Here is a 19,748-nt window from a genome sequence, read left to right on the forward strand (position 1 = left end):
CAACACAGGACACAGAGAGTTGTGCCTCCTGCTCTGTCCACACTGTCCCTGGAGTCTTCCCTGCTTCCAGAAGCTCCTGCTCCCCACTCTCCCTTTCACAACACCTCAATCTTCTGAAATTCTTCAAGAAAACAACAGCGTGACAGTGCAGCTCCAACCAATCCTAGCAAGTTCCATCAACGCCACCTAAACTCTTGCTCTGAATTTCCCTTCTCCAAGGGACAACTCCAGCTTCACCAACAACTCCAGCTTTATCAACACAGTCTGAACTCGAAGCGATTGTTCTGTTTGTACCCAGCTCCTACCTATTCGAGTATTGGCAAATACATCAGCTAGTGACCCACTGGTCCCTTTGCCTTCTCCATGGGAAAGTGTAGAGGATGCTGATGAGGATGTGGATGACCCCTGAACAGATCGGTTGATCCAAGACTCAGCATTCTGTAAGCTCTGGTGCAATGCAGCAGAGAGAGCAGCTTGGCGCCTGAGCGAGCCCTCGTCCTCGGAGGCGGAAGACGTGTCTGTGTGGAAGCAGAAAGAAAATCTAGCTGCTTAGGGAAAAGCACATGGCACTGAACATGCTCTTTCCAATCACATATCAACAGCACAGGCTTTCACAGGAAGATCTGTTTTCCACATTGGCCAAACCAGAGGTTAAAGCAGCGGAATTGTTGGTGGGAACGCACTCACCCCTGTTTGATTCACCTCCTCAGACAACATCCTTCCCCTGGGGTCTCCAAGCATAGAACTTAACTCTCATTACTTTTCTGTTCACATTCCATAAAGCAGATGCTGTTTTGCCTAACTCTGGTCATTCTGAACTCGAAAGGGAGGGGTCAGGGTCGTTGTCAAACTGCAAAGTCCCAGGAACAAAGAAAATGCAGGAAACAACTGTGCCAAGGCCACAGCAGAAATCGCTTTTGTCTGGGCTCTAAATGGAGCCCTTTCAATTGCAGAAAACAAACAAAAAGCCCAACCCCAAAACAAAACAGAAATCTACAGCAAGGAACTGCTTCCTGTGTGTCCCAGAGCACAGATTCCTCAGCTGTCCCAAAATTGTCAACTAATTATTTAATTACCATGAAGCAAGCGCTCAGTTCTTGAGATGTTGAGTTGTACAGTGCTAAATACAAACACAAGAGTGGCTTTGGCCTAAAATTTAGTTCTTCAAAGTGATTTTCTGCCTACACTGGAGTGGCAAATCAAAGTAAATCATGTTCTACCCACTTGCCAGAGTGGAACGGAGTTAGGAGCTGAGACAAAGGCCTGACTCCAGGCATGCTGTGAGTGCTGGTGTGACTCCCCCAGCACAGGATGTGCTGCAGTCCTGGACAAGTGAGCACAGAGCTGAGACCCAAGCAGACACCAGGAACATGCATCAGCCCCCCGGAGAAAGGAAGGGAAAAAGGAAGTGTGATAAAACAGGAAGGAGGGAGGAGGAGGAGGAGGAGGAGTGACGTGGCCCAGCAGAGCAGTTTCAGAACTATGAATTCACCAGGAGATGTGGATTCATAACATTTTGGATGACTCTGTCAATCCAAATGGCTGCGATGCTTCTGCACAATGAGACACAACATAGAAATCACTGCCAAAAATCACACGGACTCGTTTGTCATCGGTGCATCCAGCTGCTGGAAAACAGAGGGTTATTGACTTGTGCTGCACATGCATCGTCACAGACACCGTGCCACCAGGGATTCTGCTGCAGGCAGCACGTGGCAGGGGTGAGAGAAGTCCTGCAAGTTGTGGAATCCCAGCAGACCCCTCTGAGGTCCTTGCCCAGAAACAAACAGGGCTGCAAACCCTCCTCTGGTGTGCTGAGCATTAAACATTTATGAAATCCAAGATGTGAATTATCCATCAGAAACAGGAAGAAGTGGCCTCAGTCCAGACCTGCTCAGCTCTGGCCCGTTTGAACCACAGAACCATGGAACACCATGAGCTGGACCCACAAGGACCACCCAAAGTCCAAGGCTGGACCCATAAGGACCATCCAAGGACATCCAGGACATCCCAAGGATCCCCCCACGTGGTTCTGTAAGAACTCCTGGGAGAGAGGGAACTTCCCAGCCCTGAGAGGACTGACAGACTCCCTGCAGAGCTGCAACACTGGCAGGGAGCACTGCAGCCCCTTGGTTTGGAAGGTGCATCCCTGGACAGCCCAGCACAGCCTTGCTGTAATGGAAACAGACAGGATTCCAGGGTTTTTTATGCAGAAAAGCTGATTTTTTAATGCTACAGTCTATTTTTATATCGTTTTTAAAGTTATTGTGTTTGACTTTAATTGGCTAGTAACTTTTTTGCTACTCAATTTATTGGTTAGAAGGTGTTTGTGTGTGTATGTGTAAAGGCTTTTTCTTTCCACAGATGTTTACATATTTTGTTTAAGGGTTCTTATGGGTAGAATTTCCATCTTTATAGCTCATGATATCAAGATGTGAGTTATCCATCAGAAACAGGAAGAAGTGGCCTCAGTCCAGACCTGCTCAGCTCTGGCCCGTTTGAACCACACAACCATGGAACACCATGAGCTGGACCCACAAGGACCACCCAAAGTCCAAGGCTGGACCCATAAGGACCATCCAAGGACATCCAGGACATCCCAAGGATCCCCCCACGTGGTTCTGTAAGAACTCCTGGGAGAGAGGGAACTTCCCAGCCCTGAGAGGACTGACAGACTCCCTGCAGAGCTGCAACACTGGCAGGGAGCACTGCAGCCCCTTGGTTTGGAAGGTGCATCCCTGGACAGCCCAGCACAGCCTTGCTGTAATGGAAACAGACAGGATTCCAGGGGTTTTTTATGCAGAAAAGCTGATTTTTTAATGCTACAGTCTATTTTTATATCGTTTTTAAAGTTATTGTGTTTGACTTTAATTGGCTAGTAACTTTTTTGCTACTCAATTTATTGGTTAGAAGGTGTTTGTGTGTGTATGTGTAAAGGCTTTTTCTTTCCACAGATGTTTACATATTTTGTTTAAGGGTTCTTATGGGTAGAATTTCCATCTTTATAGGTGTAAACTGCTTTTTTAAACAAGAGTAGATTGCTACATAAATTGATTTCTATAATTTTTTTACATGGGAACTTAACAGCCTTGCTGTTAGTTTTACTTAGCTGAAGTAGTAGGCTTAAGTTACAATTTTATACATATATTATAATTCTATAGAAATGTAATTATAATTATTTTATAAACAGTTCCTTTATAATAAAATAAATAAATAAATAAAGTAATAAATAAATATTTTAAAATAAAAATACAGATTTTTAAATAAACAAAAAGAACAAATAAATACTTTAAATTTTCTTTTTAATAAGTTTTTTACCTACATGCCACAGAGCCTCACCTGGGGGAGTGCAGGCGTCTGCTGGGGACTGGACGAAGGTGGAGCGGCGCTTGGTGGGCATGGGCAGGGCCATCTTCTGCTCCTTGTGCTTGGCCAGCGCTGCCTGGACTGCTTCCGTGTGGATGTCTGCAGAGGAAAGCACCTCAGCACCAGCACAGCACCAAGGGGATGCTTTAACATTTCAGTTTTTCTGCTTTTTAAATCCTGTACTGCGTTAGTGCATAGCTCTGAACTCCGTGTACAGTGTAGTTAAATGTCTTCACATTTCAGTTAGGCAAAACAACCTCTCTGGGCCTGTGATCCAAGGAACACCTTCAGGCCCCAAAAAATATGAACAGAAGTGAAGTTCCACGGGGAGGAATCCCGGGAACTCTTGTCCCTGCCCTTACCTGATCGGTAACGTTCATCTCTGGCTCCCCCTGAGCGAGCTCGGTGGAATTTGGATGAGGATGAGGAGGATGATGCTGAGGCTGGAGCTGCAGATGGAACTGGCATCTGAGGTTTGGGTTCCTTCTGTAGAGCTGGATCAACCACTGGAAAACGGAGAGGGAAATAAAAAGAGCTTTTTTGGACCACACTCTTCCCTTCTCCCATGACAGGGCTGTGGATGTCACAAAGCTGGTTTGTCACTCAGTGTCCCAGTGACCAGATTGTTATTGACTGGAAAAACAACAACCATAAACCAGCAGCAAGAGCCTTTGCTGTTCCCATTAATCACAAACCCAAGGAGACCTCCAGTTGGTTCTGGCTTTCGGCATGTCCAGAGCATGGCTTTATCATCCAGGAAAAACTTGTTTTTCCCATTAAAACAGGAAGGAAAATAGATAATCTGATAAACTGTATAATTTTACATAATTCAGCAAGAGCAACTCAGAATTGTTGCTGCTGGAAGTTCAATTCTAAAATGAATCTGTATGTCAGAGGGAAGTTTTGAAAACTATAACCCAGAGGTCACCCAGCTGTAATTTCCTCCAGGTTGTCACCTGGAGTCATGCAAAACCAAGAGCAACTGTGTCACCTGTATGTGCTCCTTTGGAATTCTCACAACTACCAAAGGATCAGAGAAATGGAGAGGAAACCACAAATCCTGAGCTTTCAATCCAGTTACACCACTTTTGAGTTGTGTGGTTTTAAGTAAACAACTTCAGGGACTCACAAGAACAGCAAACCACCCTGAGCTAGCTGCAGGAATCTCCACAGAATTGCAGAATCCTTCAGGCTGGAAAATCCTCAAAGACCGTCGAGTCCAAGGTGTGCTCCATCCCCACCTTGTCCCCAGCCCAGAGTGCTGAGTGCCACCTGCAGCCCTTCCCTGGACACCTCCAGGATGGGCACTCCAAACCTCCCTGGCAGCTCCAATTCCTGACCACCCTTTCAATGAAAAATTCCTCCTGATGTCCAACCCAATCCTCCTGACCCCCACCTGGCTCCCCCCTCCTGCCAGGGAGTTGTGGAGTGAAAAGGTCGCCCCTGAGCCTCCTTTTCCCCAGGCTGAGACCCCCAGCTCCCTCAGGAGCTCCCCAGCCCCTTCCCCAGCTCTGTTCCCATCTCTGGACACACTCCAGCCCCTCAGTATCTCTCTTGTAGAAAGACATTTTTTTAATTCCTCATCTTCCTTCATCCATCTCCTGTCCCTTTTAAAATGCCAAAGAGCAAAATATTATTGGAATATTAGTGAATGTTAGAGCAAACTAACAACCCACTTAATTGTGGATTGTTAATGGTTCTTTAAACTACCATGCCAAAAACTGAGAACTTTTAGTTCTAGTTAAAGAGGAGATCTCCTGCTAGCCAGAAATCCTCAAACCACATTAGGGGGACAAAACATTATTCCCCCTTTCCACTGGTGTTTTTTGGATATAGTAACACATATCAGAGTCCTGTATTTGCTTATCAAAACACACTCATCCCCCGTGCAAATGTGCAGGTGGCACAAAAAGCTGAATGGAAAAGGAAAAGAGATCTCTGTGGTTCAGGCACAGGACCTGGGCACCAGAGCAAGATTATGAATTCAAAATCTCAGCTCACCCACATCCAAAAGCATCATTTGTGTCCCTTCCTGTCACTCTAGAACACATTCCATTGATAACCAGTTTAACATCTTTGTAGCATTTATTTGCCTTCACCAAACCCGGCCCAGTTTTATTTTGATCCAAAACCAACACGACCTCACAGACCAAACAGAAAAGCTTCATGTTTTCTGATCACTTGAATATTTACAAATTCAGGGCACCCACTAGATGTCAGCAGCAGATTTAACACTATTTTGAATGAATTATTAAATTCATATTCAGTTCTCTTTCGTAAGTCTTGTACAAGCCTCTCATCTCTCGGCAGGGCATAACAGGGCAAACATGACATTCCAGTTAGGAAGGGATCAGAGGTGGCTCTAAGTGACATGACACACAGAAAACAAGCTCTTTGTTTCAATATTTTGCTCTGACTTAATAACATGTTCCAGTGGCCTCACAAAGCGTTCAGACACAGAGGAGGAAAGAGTGTAAATCACTGATGGTTACACAACAAAGGAGCACAAGTGAGCCAAGCCTGGCAGGTGACAGGTGATTTATTTAGTGCTCCCTTCAGAATAATCCTGCTACAGCTGCACTTTCTGCTGGCAGAAACATGACAGATATGACAGAGAGATGAAAAATGAATTCTTTTAGATTGGCTTTGAAAGATGCCATGGATTTGTTGGCTGTCTTTAGTTTCTAATGAGAATTGACTGCTTTGTGATTCCCGTGTTTTGGTGAAGGGCCAACGATTTAGAGATTCAGAGATTGAACCATTAGAAGATCAACAAGGATAAATGTTTGCATGAATAACAAGGAGAGCAAGTGCCACATGCACAAGGAAGCAGCTGCAAACCTGCCACTCCACTGTCTGCAAAGAGAATGGAGCAGCAGTGCTGGGCTGGACTGCCTATTCCTTGAAGATGTTTATTTTTTTCAAGCTACATACCCATAAAAACATGGAAGTAACCAACTTGAGCCTCCAGGGTTCCCAGGGCAGCCTGAATACACTCCCAGGACCCAGGGACACCTGGCCCAACTCCATGGGCTTCATTTGCTGTGCTTGCTGCTGACCCCCATCATGGAGAACTCCCTGGAATTAGAGACTTCAGATTTTGGGATCTGCAGGTTGCAGAGACTTTTCAGGAGTTAGCAGCTACATGGACCTTAATGGATGCTGCACCAGGAAAAAATGCATCTTTAGGTAATTAACAGTGCTGCCTTAACTCCTGAGGCCATGTGAATGGAGCACAGATGAAGCAGCAGGAATCTCCTAAATGATCCTGCTGACATGCCCTGACATGTCACCCTCCCTCCCTTCCTCTCATCCCACATCCATGAAATGGAGACACTCCATCAGCCAACACCAGTCCAGTGCTCACAGAAATGGCACGAAATGCCAGCACTAAGCACTTTGTTGTTGTTGTTGTTGTGGACTAAATGAATTTTCTTCTCATTACCAAGGTGACCCGATTCCGAATCCCTCACGCATGACTTCCACGGGGTTTTTACAACAGGAGATTCCCAGACACTGGGGCAGCTGGGTGTGAGATGGATAAAAAGCTGCAGAGCTGGGCCGGAAGGGCAATCAAACCTCTGGGTTAATTGGTGACCTCCATCATCCCAGGCTTCTGCCTGGACCTCAGCTCCACTGGCGGCTCTCAAAGCCCCACAATTAACAGAGCAGAGCCCAGTCTTGCCAAACACTTTTTTTCCCCTCCTAATTAAACATTTTCTGAGACAAATCAAACATGTGCACAGTGCCAGGGATGGGGCCAGGATTGTATCATCTTCAGACTTCAGAATACTCGGGACAAAAGCAGGGCTGCCAAGAGTTCCTGAACTATCCAAGGATTCCCCATTTCCTCCTCAGGCTTGAGATCTCCACTGGCACAAATGCTAGCCTGAGGACTGTAAAACCTGCTCAACAAATACCTACTTATCAAGAGGGATTAGTCATGTGTATATTCGTTTTGGGCTTCTTTAAGTAACAGAAATAGATTTGATAAAAAGGCAGCAACCAAGTCTCTGAGATTCCCATCACATCCTGCTCCAGGGAGTCCTCAGCACTCGGAGAGCTGTTTGTAACAAAATCTCCATTTTGAAGGCTAAATTACATTTTTGCTTGCCTTGCTCCCTTCAGCACGTGGCTTAGACAGAATACACTGTATAAAACCCAATCTCAAAGAGCCCCACCTTGAGAAGAATAAACAACCAAATCCAACCAGAGAACCAGCTGGAGAGCAGGAACCGGGCAGTGGTTTGGGGTGGGAGAGTCAGGAAGTTGCCACATGACAACTTTATTTTCCCCCATCAAGTGCCTGAAGGGAGCTGCTGTCATTTTCCCCCAGTCCCGTGGGTGTTGATGGGCAATAAATGCACTTTGAGCTTTTACTCTTTATCAATTTTTTTTTTGGCAGTAGACCAGGCTCAGTAAATTCCAGTAGGTCCGTTCAGGACTCCCTGTCATAGCCAGTCACTGCCTGAAATCAAAACCAGACACATCAGTTTTTAATGGCTGAACCTCTCAGCATATCAGTAACAATTATTCTGGGTAAGCCCCAAAATAATGATTAGACACACATTCAGCCACGTCCTTCAGTTTACAATTATATGTAATTATCTCACATACAACCAGCTGAGCTGCTCTGGATCTCTGAACCAAAGGGAACAATTGCACCCAAAGGACGTGACTTCAAAATAAAGCAACAAATTATTAAAATCCTAATGTTTCTCCAACAAGGCACTAAGAAGGACACAGCACAGGTATTTTGGAGGATGTTTCCAGAATGGTTCTTGAGCACCTTCATGACTGATCCAGAGCCAAGGGAGTGGGAGGTGATTCCAGCCAAAACAAGGACCTACCTTGGGTTTGTGGGACATACGGAGCCAGCAGCTTTGCTCTCTTCTTCTCATACCCCTTCTGCGTGATGTCCCCTAAAAACAAGCAAAGAAACCTCATTTAATCACATCAGAATTTTGCAATTTGAGGTCTGCTTGCATTTTTTTCCATTGCCATGAAGGTTTCACCTGAACACAGCTGAAGAAAACCTGAAACTCAATAAATCCGAGCACATTAAGATTTCAAAGCTCCATATTACAGAACTTCTGCAGTTTCCCTTGGGATCAGAGACCTACACTATCCACTATTTAAATGCAATAATGTGGATCACAGCAGCTATCTAACTGGAATATCAAAGCAGTGAAAAACTAAAAAGGGAAACTGGGAGCGCATGAAAATATTGTGTAACCACAAAACAGCTTATGTGAACAAAGTGGGATAATTCCCAACCAAAAGGGTGAAGGGAAAGTGCAAACTCAGAGCCTCATCTTCAACTAATCAAACAGCAAACAAAGTGAATCCACTGCAGCAGCTGCGTAGGGGATCTACAAAAACTGAGGTAAGGATGGACATGATCCAGGGCCTCACCACCCTCACCACCCTCACAGGGAGGAATTTCTTCCACATATGTAACTTAAACTTCCCCTCTTTCAGTTTGAACCCATTCCTCCTGTCCTGTCACTGCAGTTCCTGATGAATTGTCCTTTTCCAGCTTCCCTGCAGCCCTTTCAGACCCTGGAAGGTGCTGTGAAGTCTCCACACCACCTCTCTCTTCTCTTCTCTTCTCTTCTCTTCTCTTCTCTTCTCTTCCTCTTCCTCTTCCTCTTCCTCTTCCCTTCCCTTCTCTTCTCTCCTCTCAACATTCCCAGCTCTCCCAGCCTGTCTCCATAAGGGAGGTACTCCAGTCCCTTTTTTATCAACCTCGTGGCCTCCTCTGGACTTGCTCCAACAGCTCCAATCCTTCTTATGGTGGGGGCCCCAGAACTGGACAGAGGACCCCAGGTGGGCCATCACATGAGCAGAACAGAGGGGGAGAATCCCCCCTGGAGTGATTCTTATTAGAGTGATTACTCTAGAGACCAGAATAAGCATTTGTAAACTTTTCCCTCTTTTAAAAAACTAATCTGTCTGATCCTGGAGATGCACCATCTGGCTGCTGTCTTTTGTTTTAATTTCTCACATTACATCAGAACCACAAGAAAGACTGGAACCTTGGAGGGATTAAAACAAACAGCCCTGCAGCGTTTCAAGGCTCTTCGTAGCCTGCCCGGCGCTCACAAGCTCCCATCTCCCAGAGATGGGGGACCATCAAACACACAGCACTAAGAAAACAGAATTATTTGGTATCAAGCTAAAATCAAGCCACAGTTACACGATGACAAGAAGTGAGTGATCACAAACAGGATGTTTTCTTTGCCGTGAGCCTAAACGGAGAGGGAGCAATGTCAGCCCCAGAGCAGCTCTGGCTGCAGGGTTTGCCCCTAACAGGATTCTCCTGCCAGTCCCCTCCACACCACAAAAGGGGATTACAGGCTTCAGGCTCTAAGCCTCCCAAAACCACCAGTGTCTGCTAAAACATTCCAGCAAAGTGCCCAGTTTGGTTCCAAAGGTGATTTGCGGAATGCCTGGAAAGGGAATGGACTCCACTCCTCAGTGCTGGGCACTCAAACATCAGTGGCACTTCAAATACTGAGACCAGGACTTCCAGAGCTGGAGTGGGACTCAGTGGCTTCAGATTGGAGAGGTTTAGATAAGATACTGGGGAGAAACTCCTCCCTGTGAGGGTGCTGAGGCCCTGGCACAGGGTGCCCAGAGAAGCTGGGGCTGCCCAATCTCTGCAAGTGTCCAAGGCCAGGCTTGGAGGGCTTTGAGCAACCTGGGATAGTGGAAAGTGTCCCTGCCATGGCAGGGGGTGGAACAGGATAAGCTTTAAGGTCTGTTCCAACCCAAACTATTCCATGATTCCATCCTTCTCTGACTCGTGCTGCTCGGGGCAGGGTGTGCATCTGCACACAGAATTTTATCTCACTCCTCCGACATTACGTTTGAGTCAGGGCCCAACAAGTCCAAACAAATGCAGCAGCTGAAAAGGAGAATGTCCACAACGCACTGAAATGCCAAGCAAAGCAGTAATTTCAGTTCCTGGTTGCAGTGCAGAGCTCAGGTGACACTCACCACCGCACAGGTACGTGCAGGCAGAGGGACACGTCCAACTGAGCTCTGTGTGCCCAAGGACCACGTGCTGAGTGACTGCAGGGGCTTCAAAACCCACCAGCTTTGCCCAGGCCTGCCTCCACTTTCAGAGGCAGTTTTCAGAGAACTGTGGAATGTCCTGAGCTGGAAGAGACCCCAAGGATCATCCACTGCAGCTCCTAGTCCTGCACAGACACCCCAACAATCCCACCCTGGGCATCCCTGGGAGCAGCTCCTGGCGCTCTGGCAGCCTCAGGGCTGTGCCCATTGCCTGGGCAGCCTGGGCAGTGCCTGAACCCTCTTGGGAGAAGAATCTTCTCCTGATTTCCCTCCCCTGGCAGAGCTGCAGTGCTTCCCTCGTGTCCTGGCCCTGGTCAGGGGGAGCAGAGATGGGAGCTGCCCCACAGGATGAAGCTGCAGCCCCCAGTGAGTCTCCCCTCAGTCTCTTCTCCAGCTGAACAGCCCCAGAGCCCTGAGCCACTCCTCCAGAGCCTGCTTTGGACCCTCTCCAACAGCTTCAGATCTTTTTGACACCCTGGAGGTGAGGCCACCCCACCCCAGAGCAGAGTGTGACCATCCCCTCCCTCACCTGGCCAGTGACACTGGCCCTGGCAGCCCCCAGGACAAGGTGACCCTTTGGGCTGCCAGAACACTCATGTCCATTTGGGAGGCACACAGAGCCAGGGGATGGACACCTCAGGAAAGCACAGGCACACAGAAAGGGGAGGGATTTCTCCTCATAAGCCAACCCACAGGTTTGCTCAGAGCTTGTTATTCTGTGATTAATTTCTCCACAAGATTTAATTGTACTCTTCACATTGGGGGTTACACACTACATGTAATGAAACATTTGCCACAGAAAATTGGTGAAATTAATAAGGAATACAACACATACAAGTAGTGTAAGTACATTATGAACAAATACCAGAACTTTAAGTAGTACCAGCACCCCATTCCGTTTCACATGCTGGGAAACAGAGAATTCTCTCCAATTACTTGTTCCACACTAATATCCTACCAATAAAACAAACCCACCCACACTGGAATGGAAGCAGTATGGTTCCCAGGCTTGATTTGGAAATCTGAAGCCAAGGTGAGATCCTACTGAGAAACAAGAAGCTAACTCAGGCCACAACACTACCTGCAACCTCAACTGGCACGTGGTGCCCATCATTGATCTTGTTGTAAAAAGGATTCTCTGAGCATAAGCCAATAAAAAAATAAAGCCTAATGCTATTTGGCAAAAGCAGGGAAGTTTCAAGGAGAAAAATTCAAGCAATAAATATAATAAAGCTGATAGATTCCTGGGACTCCCTGGCACTCCCTCTCTGTCTTCCTAGTGCTTAATTCCCAATTCCATCTGAATTTTTATGTTAACATAAAAAAATAGATCATTATTTTGACAAACAGATTGACAGTCTCAAACACCTGCACAGGATTTGAAAATGGAACGCCTCAATTTTGAGACCAGCCCTACTGAAGTGGAAATGGGCAGCAGTGACTGAAAGGTTTGGAGAAGGAGATAAATCTGAGTTCTTTCTGCAGCACCATCCATGCAGGTGTGAACCAAACCACAATCACCTGAAATAAACCTCCAGCAAGACACAGGGATTGTCCTCCTGGGAAAAACCTCATGTGCAGGCATGGGTGGCAGGTGTAGTCACCTCATGGATGTGATGATTTGACTACTGCAACCACAACTGTCACAACCAAATTGGCAGGGCCAGCCTTTGACACAGGGCACAGGTGGAATGAAATTATTGAATTAAACCTCTTTTCTGGTCATGCAGAGTCCAAATTTGGTACCAATCCACTGACACAGACACAAAAGAATTGCTAAGGGAGAAGTTTTCTTTCAGCCTATTCCTTTTCTGCTGATCTAGAGGAAATGGAGAGATCTGAACACAAACGTGGACTTCCTCATGGAATATCATAAATTACAGCCACAGGAAGAGTACCAGGACAACAGGGCTGCAAACTCTGGAACCATTCACTCCTCTGACATAAACCTGGTCAATCATTAACCCCCTTCCATAAATAAAACACTCTGTGACATTTGGGGTGCTAAATTCTCCCAGAGAGCTCAAAACCCACCCTGAGAACCACAACCCCTCTCCAGGCAGATACAAGACAGGGCACCACAGAGAAACACCAGCAAAGCAAACGAGAGCTAATAACTTGGCTATAAAATGGTGTTTGTTCATTCCCAAGGAAGAAATTAAAACACAAACAGTGTTGAGACTCTGCTGGCTCCCTCCCAACCACCACCCATTTCTGTTCCGTTCACTCTGCATTTATCTATATCCGCAGTGAGCTGAGGCTGAGCCTCCCCACGCTGAGGCCCTGCCCAGGAAATGGGGTTCTGCTGAAAGGGAAGCAGCTTTAGGGGTTTTAGAGGAGAGATGAGAGTGAGCTGAGCTGCTGCTGTGCTGGAGGAAGAGGCTATTCTTCCTTCCTGCCACCCCTGCTGCAGCGACAGCTCCGGTCTTCAGCTTCCACAGGTAACCAGTGCCCTGGAACAAACCAGGTGTAAAAAAACAACCCTCCCCACCACTACAATCATCATCTGATTCTCCTAATTTCTTGGGAGAAAATAACAGAATCGATCCTCATTGCACAAATCCAACTGGAATGTTCCGATGGTTGGGAGCGCAAGGGAAAGGATGAGCGTGCAGTGACAGCGCCCAGGGAAGCCAGGGAAGGACACCTGCTCAGCCTGGATTCACACCTGGATCCGAATCCTGCCCCAGAGAAGCTCCGGGAAGGACACCTGCTCAGCCTGGATTCACACCTGGATCCAAACCCTGCCCCAGAGAAGCCCCGGGAGCCTCACTCCCCACCCGGCCGGTGACGCCAGGCTGCTTTTCAGCAATTAGCGCTGATGATCTGTTCTAACCAGTGGTGCTCAATCAGTGCAAGGTGGTAACACCCGCTAATCCTGCTAGCTCAGACAATGCTCCTCTTTCAACATCCCTGCTCCCCTTCCCCCATGGAATGAGAGCACTGAATCATTTACTGTCTAACAAAACCATAATTACTACAGTGGAGAAATTAAGGAAAATGATCACGTAGAGCACAGCATCTCCCCAACAAAGCCTCCAAACACTGGGCTACAGCAAGGAAAAGATTCCAATTGGAAAGCAGTTTGTGTGCATTTAAAAAAATGTTTGTATGCTTTCAAAAAAAAAAAAAAAATCTGTTGATGTTTCCAACAGTTTGTGCTACCAGGGAATCCTGGTGGTGCTTCTGGTACTTCTATTAGCCCCAAAACACAGACAGCTATTCTACTAAAAGCAAACACGACAAGATTGTAACAAAAATAATTAATTATTCTGTTATCACTGATTCATCTGGATTTCAGGTCTCACCCCTGTGAATGACCTGGAGACTTGGCCTTTCTTGCCTACTCCCCTTTTGATGTCCAGGCACAGGACAGGCAACATCTCCCTGTGGTTTTATCACCTCAAACCTTCTCTGAAAGAGCAGAACACAGAGCCTGGGTCTGCAGGGCTTGAGCCTGGACTACCAACATCAAGACAATGAAGACCAGAAGTGCTGCTGAAAGTCCAGAATGTTCTTTTGCTGCAGTCACCTCCAGATAAGGCCTTTCAAGTGTGACTGGAGTGGCAGGTAGGACATTTGAGAAATTCAAAGTGAGGACTAAGTGCACTTGCGGCCTGGGCAAAAAATGGACACAACACCATCACATAGTAAGGAATGCTGTCAACACTCATTTATGTACTGAGAGCTGCTTCCCACCTTTCTTAAAGAAGAAATTCCTCCCTGTGAGGGTGGAGAGGGCCTGGCACAGGTTGTCCAGAGGAGCTGTGGCAGCTCCATCCCTGGAAGTGTCCAAAGCCAGGCTGTACAGGGCTTGGAGCCACCTGAAGAGTGGAAAGGTCTCCCTGCCCATAGCAGGGGGTGACACTGGATGGGCTTTAAGTTCCCTTCCAACTCAAGCCAGTCTGGGTTTCTGTGATTTTCCTGGAGAACTGGCAGCTTCTAGACATCCCACTCTCTCCCCAGTGGTTTTACCAAGGGTTAAAACTGAGACATCCTCAATTTCAGGCTTTAGCAAGCCTAAAAACAACACTTAAACCTTTTTTTCTAAGGCTGTGTGCTCAAATATTGCACTGTACCTGTGCAATGGCCTTAAACTCCTCCTACTTAGCCTCAACTGCAGCACAAAAACTACATTTGAAACAAGTTTAGACAACTGCCTTGTTCTGTTTGAGGCCAAATGATGATGCAGCTTCAAAGATTCCCTCCTCCTTCCTTTGGGTGAAGCTGTATATCAGGTTTCCTTCTTAGCAAGGTCTGTGAACTAACAGTCTTCCAGTAAAACTCTGATTTCTTGAGAGAAACAACACCTTACTCCCTGTACTTGTCACCAAACAACCAGCACAGGTTTGGGCTCTGTGGTTTCCCTTTAACAGCACCATTGTATTCCCACCAGGAGCATGAATAGGGCACTGAAAACCCAGCAGGGCTCACAAAGCTGTGTTTGTTGGGCACAAGCATTAAACTGCTCCAGCTTTGGTGTTAAAAGTTTCACAGACAGATCAGCTCCAGATTAATTTACACACACAGAACAAGCCGACTTGGCCGCAGCACTGTGGGGGCTCTGTTCTACAGTTCCAAAACCCTTTTCTAAAGGCTTAGGAGTGTTGTTTCACCAAATTAAAACTATTTTAATCTCAACATTTATTATTTCAAAAGAACTCCATTCAAGATGAGGTTTCTGTGGCATGGCTGCCCTGTGTTCAAGGTCTGGGTCATTCCAGGTCACAAGGTGTTCTTCGCCCCAGGTCACTCACTGGGTGCCATAAACCTTAAAGGTTTTTTTTTTATTGTTTTAACTTTAAGCAGTAAATCCAACTCCTGAAACTACACTGAAGAATCTCTTTATCTTCCAGCAGCATTTCCGAGTTGCAGCAGATCCAGTGTCCTCAGCTCACCCGTCTGGGCTGTGTATTTCCAGCTGTAATCTTCGAGGCCATATGTGATGCATCACCAAGTGGGTGAGCTAAGGACAGGGCCCAGTCCCCTCTGTACACCTGGGCTGGGGGCATCAGTGACAAGGAGGTGTCACCAGCTCAATCTCAGCCACAAACCCTCCCTCCCCAGCATAAAGACACATCTGGTAACTCATCACGGGCATTTCTGCTGAAAATAGCACTACCCAGGGTCAGCAAAATGAGTTCTCAGGGGCTTTGGGAGCTAGGACTGGGAATAAAAGAGCCTCTTGTGGGTGTGACTGTGCTCTGGTTGATTCTTCTCTCACAGCAGCCATGAGAACGTGCTCACCGTGACTGTGTGTGGCTCACACAGCATCACCTGGCATCTCTATTTGAAGTTTATTTCAAGGACTTCCTCAGGTACATTGGTCAAATGACCTCTTCTTCACCTCTACAGAAGAGCTAAAAAGCCAGAAAGACTTTGCCTATCAGATCCTCAGCTGGGACAAGGGGATGCAAAATGCCCTTGTGCATCAGGAGGAATTTCCCCATGGAAAGGGCAGTTAAACACTGAAAGGGGCTGCCCAGGGAGGTTTGGAGTCCCCATCCCTGGAGGTATCCAAAAAGTGACTGGATGTGGCACTGAGTGCTCTGGGCTGGGGACGAGGTGGGGATCAGTCACAGGTTGGAACCCATGACCTTGGAGGGCTTTTCCAGCCTGGGTGATCCTGTGACTCTGTGATCAGTCACACAAATCATGCTGCCAATGCACAGCTAACATCTACCTTTCCAAAAGGCAAAATGTTTTTAAAAAGGCTCCAAAGACTCTTGAAGATAAACTCTTAAAATCTTCAACTCCATCAGCTGTGTTAGCCCTGATAACCCGAAACACAGGCTCTGCTCAACTGCCTCCAACCAACACCTACAAAATTAAATCACCAAAGTCAACTTTATATGATATAGTATTGTGAAGTGCAGCCATATAAATGTTATGTTACCCATAAAATTTATGTGCAGCACATGCACATAAACAGTTGAATCCCATATACAAATAAAAAATCTTGCATGTAACCTCATCCTAGGGATAAAAAGAAAAAATCCTTTAAATAGCTACAACTTGTCATCAGGGGGGAAATACATTTTCCCTCCTGAAGGCAGCAAACCCAAGGCTTTGTCACAAGCAGGATTTTACAAAATCTGTTCAGGATAAATGTTTTCATCTATTTTTAATATGCAGTCAGTGAGAACCATGTGAGTGGAGAGGCAGGAGCACTGCAGGGTTTTAGCACTGGAACAATCTGCAGGAGGGGACACAGACAGTGTCACACACATACCCAAGAACCAGCTGAGCTGAGTAAAGCAAGACAGAGCATTAAATAACCCAGCTGAAGTGATTCTGCCCTGAATAATTCTTTTTGCTGACTAACCTCCTGCTCACAGACACCAGCAGAAATTCCCAAGTATTCACTCCCCAGTGCAAGCGCAGACCTCGCTCTCTCCCACCAGACTGAAAAGCAAAGTTTCCCAGGAAATGACTAAACTGTGACAGCCCTGTGATTCAGCACTTGATTCAGGCAGGTAGAGCACTGTCACCCTCCAGGTACACACTGAATGTTTGAGCTGGGAGTGCTGATAACACTCTCCCAGGAGTTGCCTGTCCAGCCCAACAAGAGATTACACACAAACTCTGCGTGCTCTGGCAGTCTGCACTTTTAAAAGGGATAGACAAGTGTGGACAGATGATTTTCCAAATCAAGCCTGGTTTTAGCCCAGGAACTAAAACAAGGAGAAAACCATGCTGGCACCCAAAGAGATTAAAACAGAAGTTACTGTGGGTTTTAATCCTGTGTGTGACTCCTGTCAGACACCTTTTCTTGGCTCTCAGGTGTCAATATTTAATAATTCTCTTGGCTTCAATTTTTATCATAAGCCAAGTGCCACAGGGACTCCTTGCTGGTAACTCTCCTCCCATCCTGACTCCACAGCAACACCTTGTCCAACCATACCAAAAGGCAGTTTGGATACACAGCCCGCTTCACTCCAGCTGGACCTGAAGTTACTTTTCCTAAATAAATCCTTGATTCTTGAATAAGATGCAAGAAGGGGAGAAGAAAGAAATTAAGAGCAATTACTTCCCTATCTGGTGATCAAACACAGCTGCTCACACCACGTATTCAGCAGCTCTGACCTGCCCTTAAACACAGCACAGAACCTAACCCAGTTGGCACCTCACCCTGCACAGCAATTATGTATTTCCAGATGGGATAGTGCTACTCCAAGTCACAGCGATGAGGTCGATGATTATGCATGATGAAACAAAGAAAGAGAACTTGATGGAGGCACTGGCACTTAGAAGATCCCTCCTGAAACAAAACCCAACTGAAAAACAGAACCAACCAAGCACAGCGAGCAATCAATCGCAAGAATGAATCTTTCAAAAATCAAGAGGTGAGACACATATCCCACACCCTTCCTGCCCTGGTTTTCCCTAGGAGCCAGTACCAAGGGTGTATTTATAAGGATGTTATTCCCATTCCATAGAAAAAGCAGCAGACAAAGTGGTGGCTGCTCAAGAGAGTAAAATACATTTTTTCTCCCAAAGCACTGAAATCTGGAACAGAACCCCGAGTCACTGCACTCCCAAGTGCTCACTCGAGGACAGTCACTATTAAACAGGATTAGTCATCAGAGCAGGATCCCACTACTTAAAGGCAAAGCAATACAATTATTAAACTTTTACCAGCCTCCAATTAGTGTGCGACACCTGTAATTTGACTGGCGGAGACTCCCACCAAATTCCCAACGCGTTCCTGACGGAGGCAGCAGCAGCTCCAGGAGCAGCACAGAGGTTTCCTACTCATTCCCTTCAAGCCTGACTAGTGGGAACCAAAACACCTCGTTCAATAGCCTTAAATCTGCCCTGCACACCCCCATTCCAAAGAGGATTCTGTATCCTGGGAATGGGAGGCTGCCCCACGGAGCAGGACAGCTCCTCCACGCAGCCACCAGGCCAGCTTTCCTGCACTCAACAGCACAACCCATTCAAGCTGGCTACAAGCCTGGGAAACCAGATTTAAATAGACAGAGCAGAAGAAAAATGTCCTGCACAGCATGGCATGAGCAGCAGATTCCAGGCCCTGCGCTCGGTCCGGGCTGTGTGAAGCTTTCAGTTGTGTTTACATCAGCATCCACGGCTCCTTAAAGAATGGCACTGCTAAGGAAACCCTGTTGGCACGTCACCAGCAGGCCTAAAAAACCCCATTATCCTGTCAGCTGCAACGCTCTTTACGAGAAGGATCACGAGAGGGGCGACTTCTGTTCAGGGCTCTTTGGGCAGAGTCAACGTCTGCTCCAGCAGAGCTTTGTTCCTGCTGCAGAGCAGGATGTGGCAAGATCCTGCTCATGTGAAAGCCTTTAAGCTGTGTGGAAGATCAAAATAACGAGCCAAACTCGAGAGAAAAGAGAACCCAACAACTCAGCTGCACTTTGCAAACCCACCCCCCAAAGTCACTGAACTCGGCTGCCGCAGGGGAGAAGAGACTTTTCTCCCAGCATACCCATTTCTCCTAATTGATAAAGCACATTAAGAGTTCTTTAAAATGAATGACATTCAGTTTTTGCTGCAAAGTGGCCTTTTTAAATAGAAAAAAGTATCCTTTTACCATAAAGAGAAGGAACAGTCAATTTACTGCCCCTGTTAGACAGGATATTGTGATATCACCCCAATATTTCGGTTGTTCCAATCACAAACATTCTCACACGTGGAATTTTCTTGCTTTCTATCAGTACCTCACAGTCAAAACATATTTTCATAAAACTAGGAGGACATATATCCCTTCCACACTGACACCAGTGGACTTTGAACCAAAATAAACACGCCTAAAAGTAAAAAAGATCTTATTCACCAGCCATCTCCAAATCCACAGCTACTTCTGACAGAGAATTTTCCTCCCGTTGCCTCTCTCAGGGTGCAATATCTCCTATTCCAACTTAAATAAACTGATTTCTCAAATGTCTCGCCTGTAGAGGGAAGGAAGTATGGAGAAATCAGCAGGATTATTTAAGAGCACACAGTCAGCAACTTGACAAAAACTAAAAGAACGCAAACAAAAGGGGCTCTCACGTGCTGAAAGGCAACCAGACCTACCCTCATGTCCTGCACTGTTCACCTGACCAGAACATAATGAATTTGGAAAAGAAAGAACTTTATGTCTAATAACAGGCCAAAATTCCATGGTGAATTTGCACTAACAAGGTGCAATCCCTCCAAGATCAAACTTATTGTAAAAACAGGTCCACAATTATGAAATATTTATATTACCTTCTAACCACATAACAGCAGTAGGAACAGATTTCAGCCCTAACCAAGTAAAAGCTGGACATTGTCACCAAAACACTGCTTGG

The 19,748-nt window shown here is 46.4% G+C and overlaps 1 protein-coding gene across 5 annotated transcripts in view; it reads right to left on the reverse strand.

Annotated features, from left to right (window-relative positions):
- DIP2B (disco interacting protein 2 homolog B) overlaps nt 1-19,748 on the reverse strand; it is a 62,787-nt gene that overhangs the window by 27,962 nt on the left and 15,077 nt on the right. For 4 of the 5 annotated variants that reach the window (XR_005952350.1, XM_041400299.1, XM_041400297.1 and 1 more), the window contains exons 2-5: nt 8,217-8,288; nt 3,729-3,872; nt 3,340-3,465; nt 306-518 (exon numbers count right to left, since the gene is read on the reverse strand). Coding sequence is in view for 4 of the 5 variants with exons in the window: in XM_041400299.1 (XP_041256233.1) it covers nt 306-518; nt 3,340-3,465; nt 3,729-3,872; nt 8,217-8,288 (555 nt within the window). In the remaining variant the exon portion in view is untranslated. The remainder of the gene's footprint in view (nt 1-305; nt 519-3,339; nt 3,466-3,728; nt 3,873-8,216; nt 8,289-19,748) is intronic. The other variant, XM_041400300.1, reaches the window with a different exon arrangement.

Source organism: Onychostruthus taczanowskii, unplaced genomic scaffold (genome assembly GCF_017590055.1).
Source record: "Onychostruthus taczanowskii isolate IOZ18803 unplaced genomic scaffold, ASM1759005v1 scaffold178, whole genome shotgun sequence".
NCBI lineage: Eukaryota > Metazoa > Chordata > Aves > Passeriformes > Passeridae > Onychostruthus > Onychostruthus taczanowskii.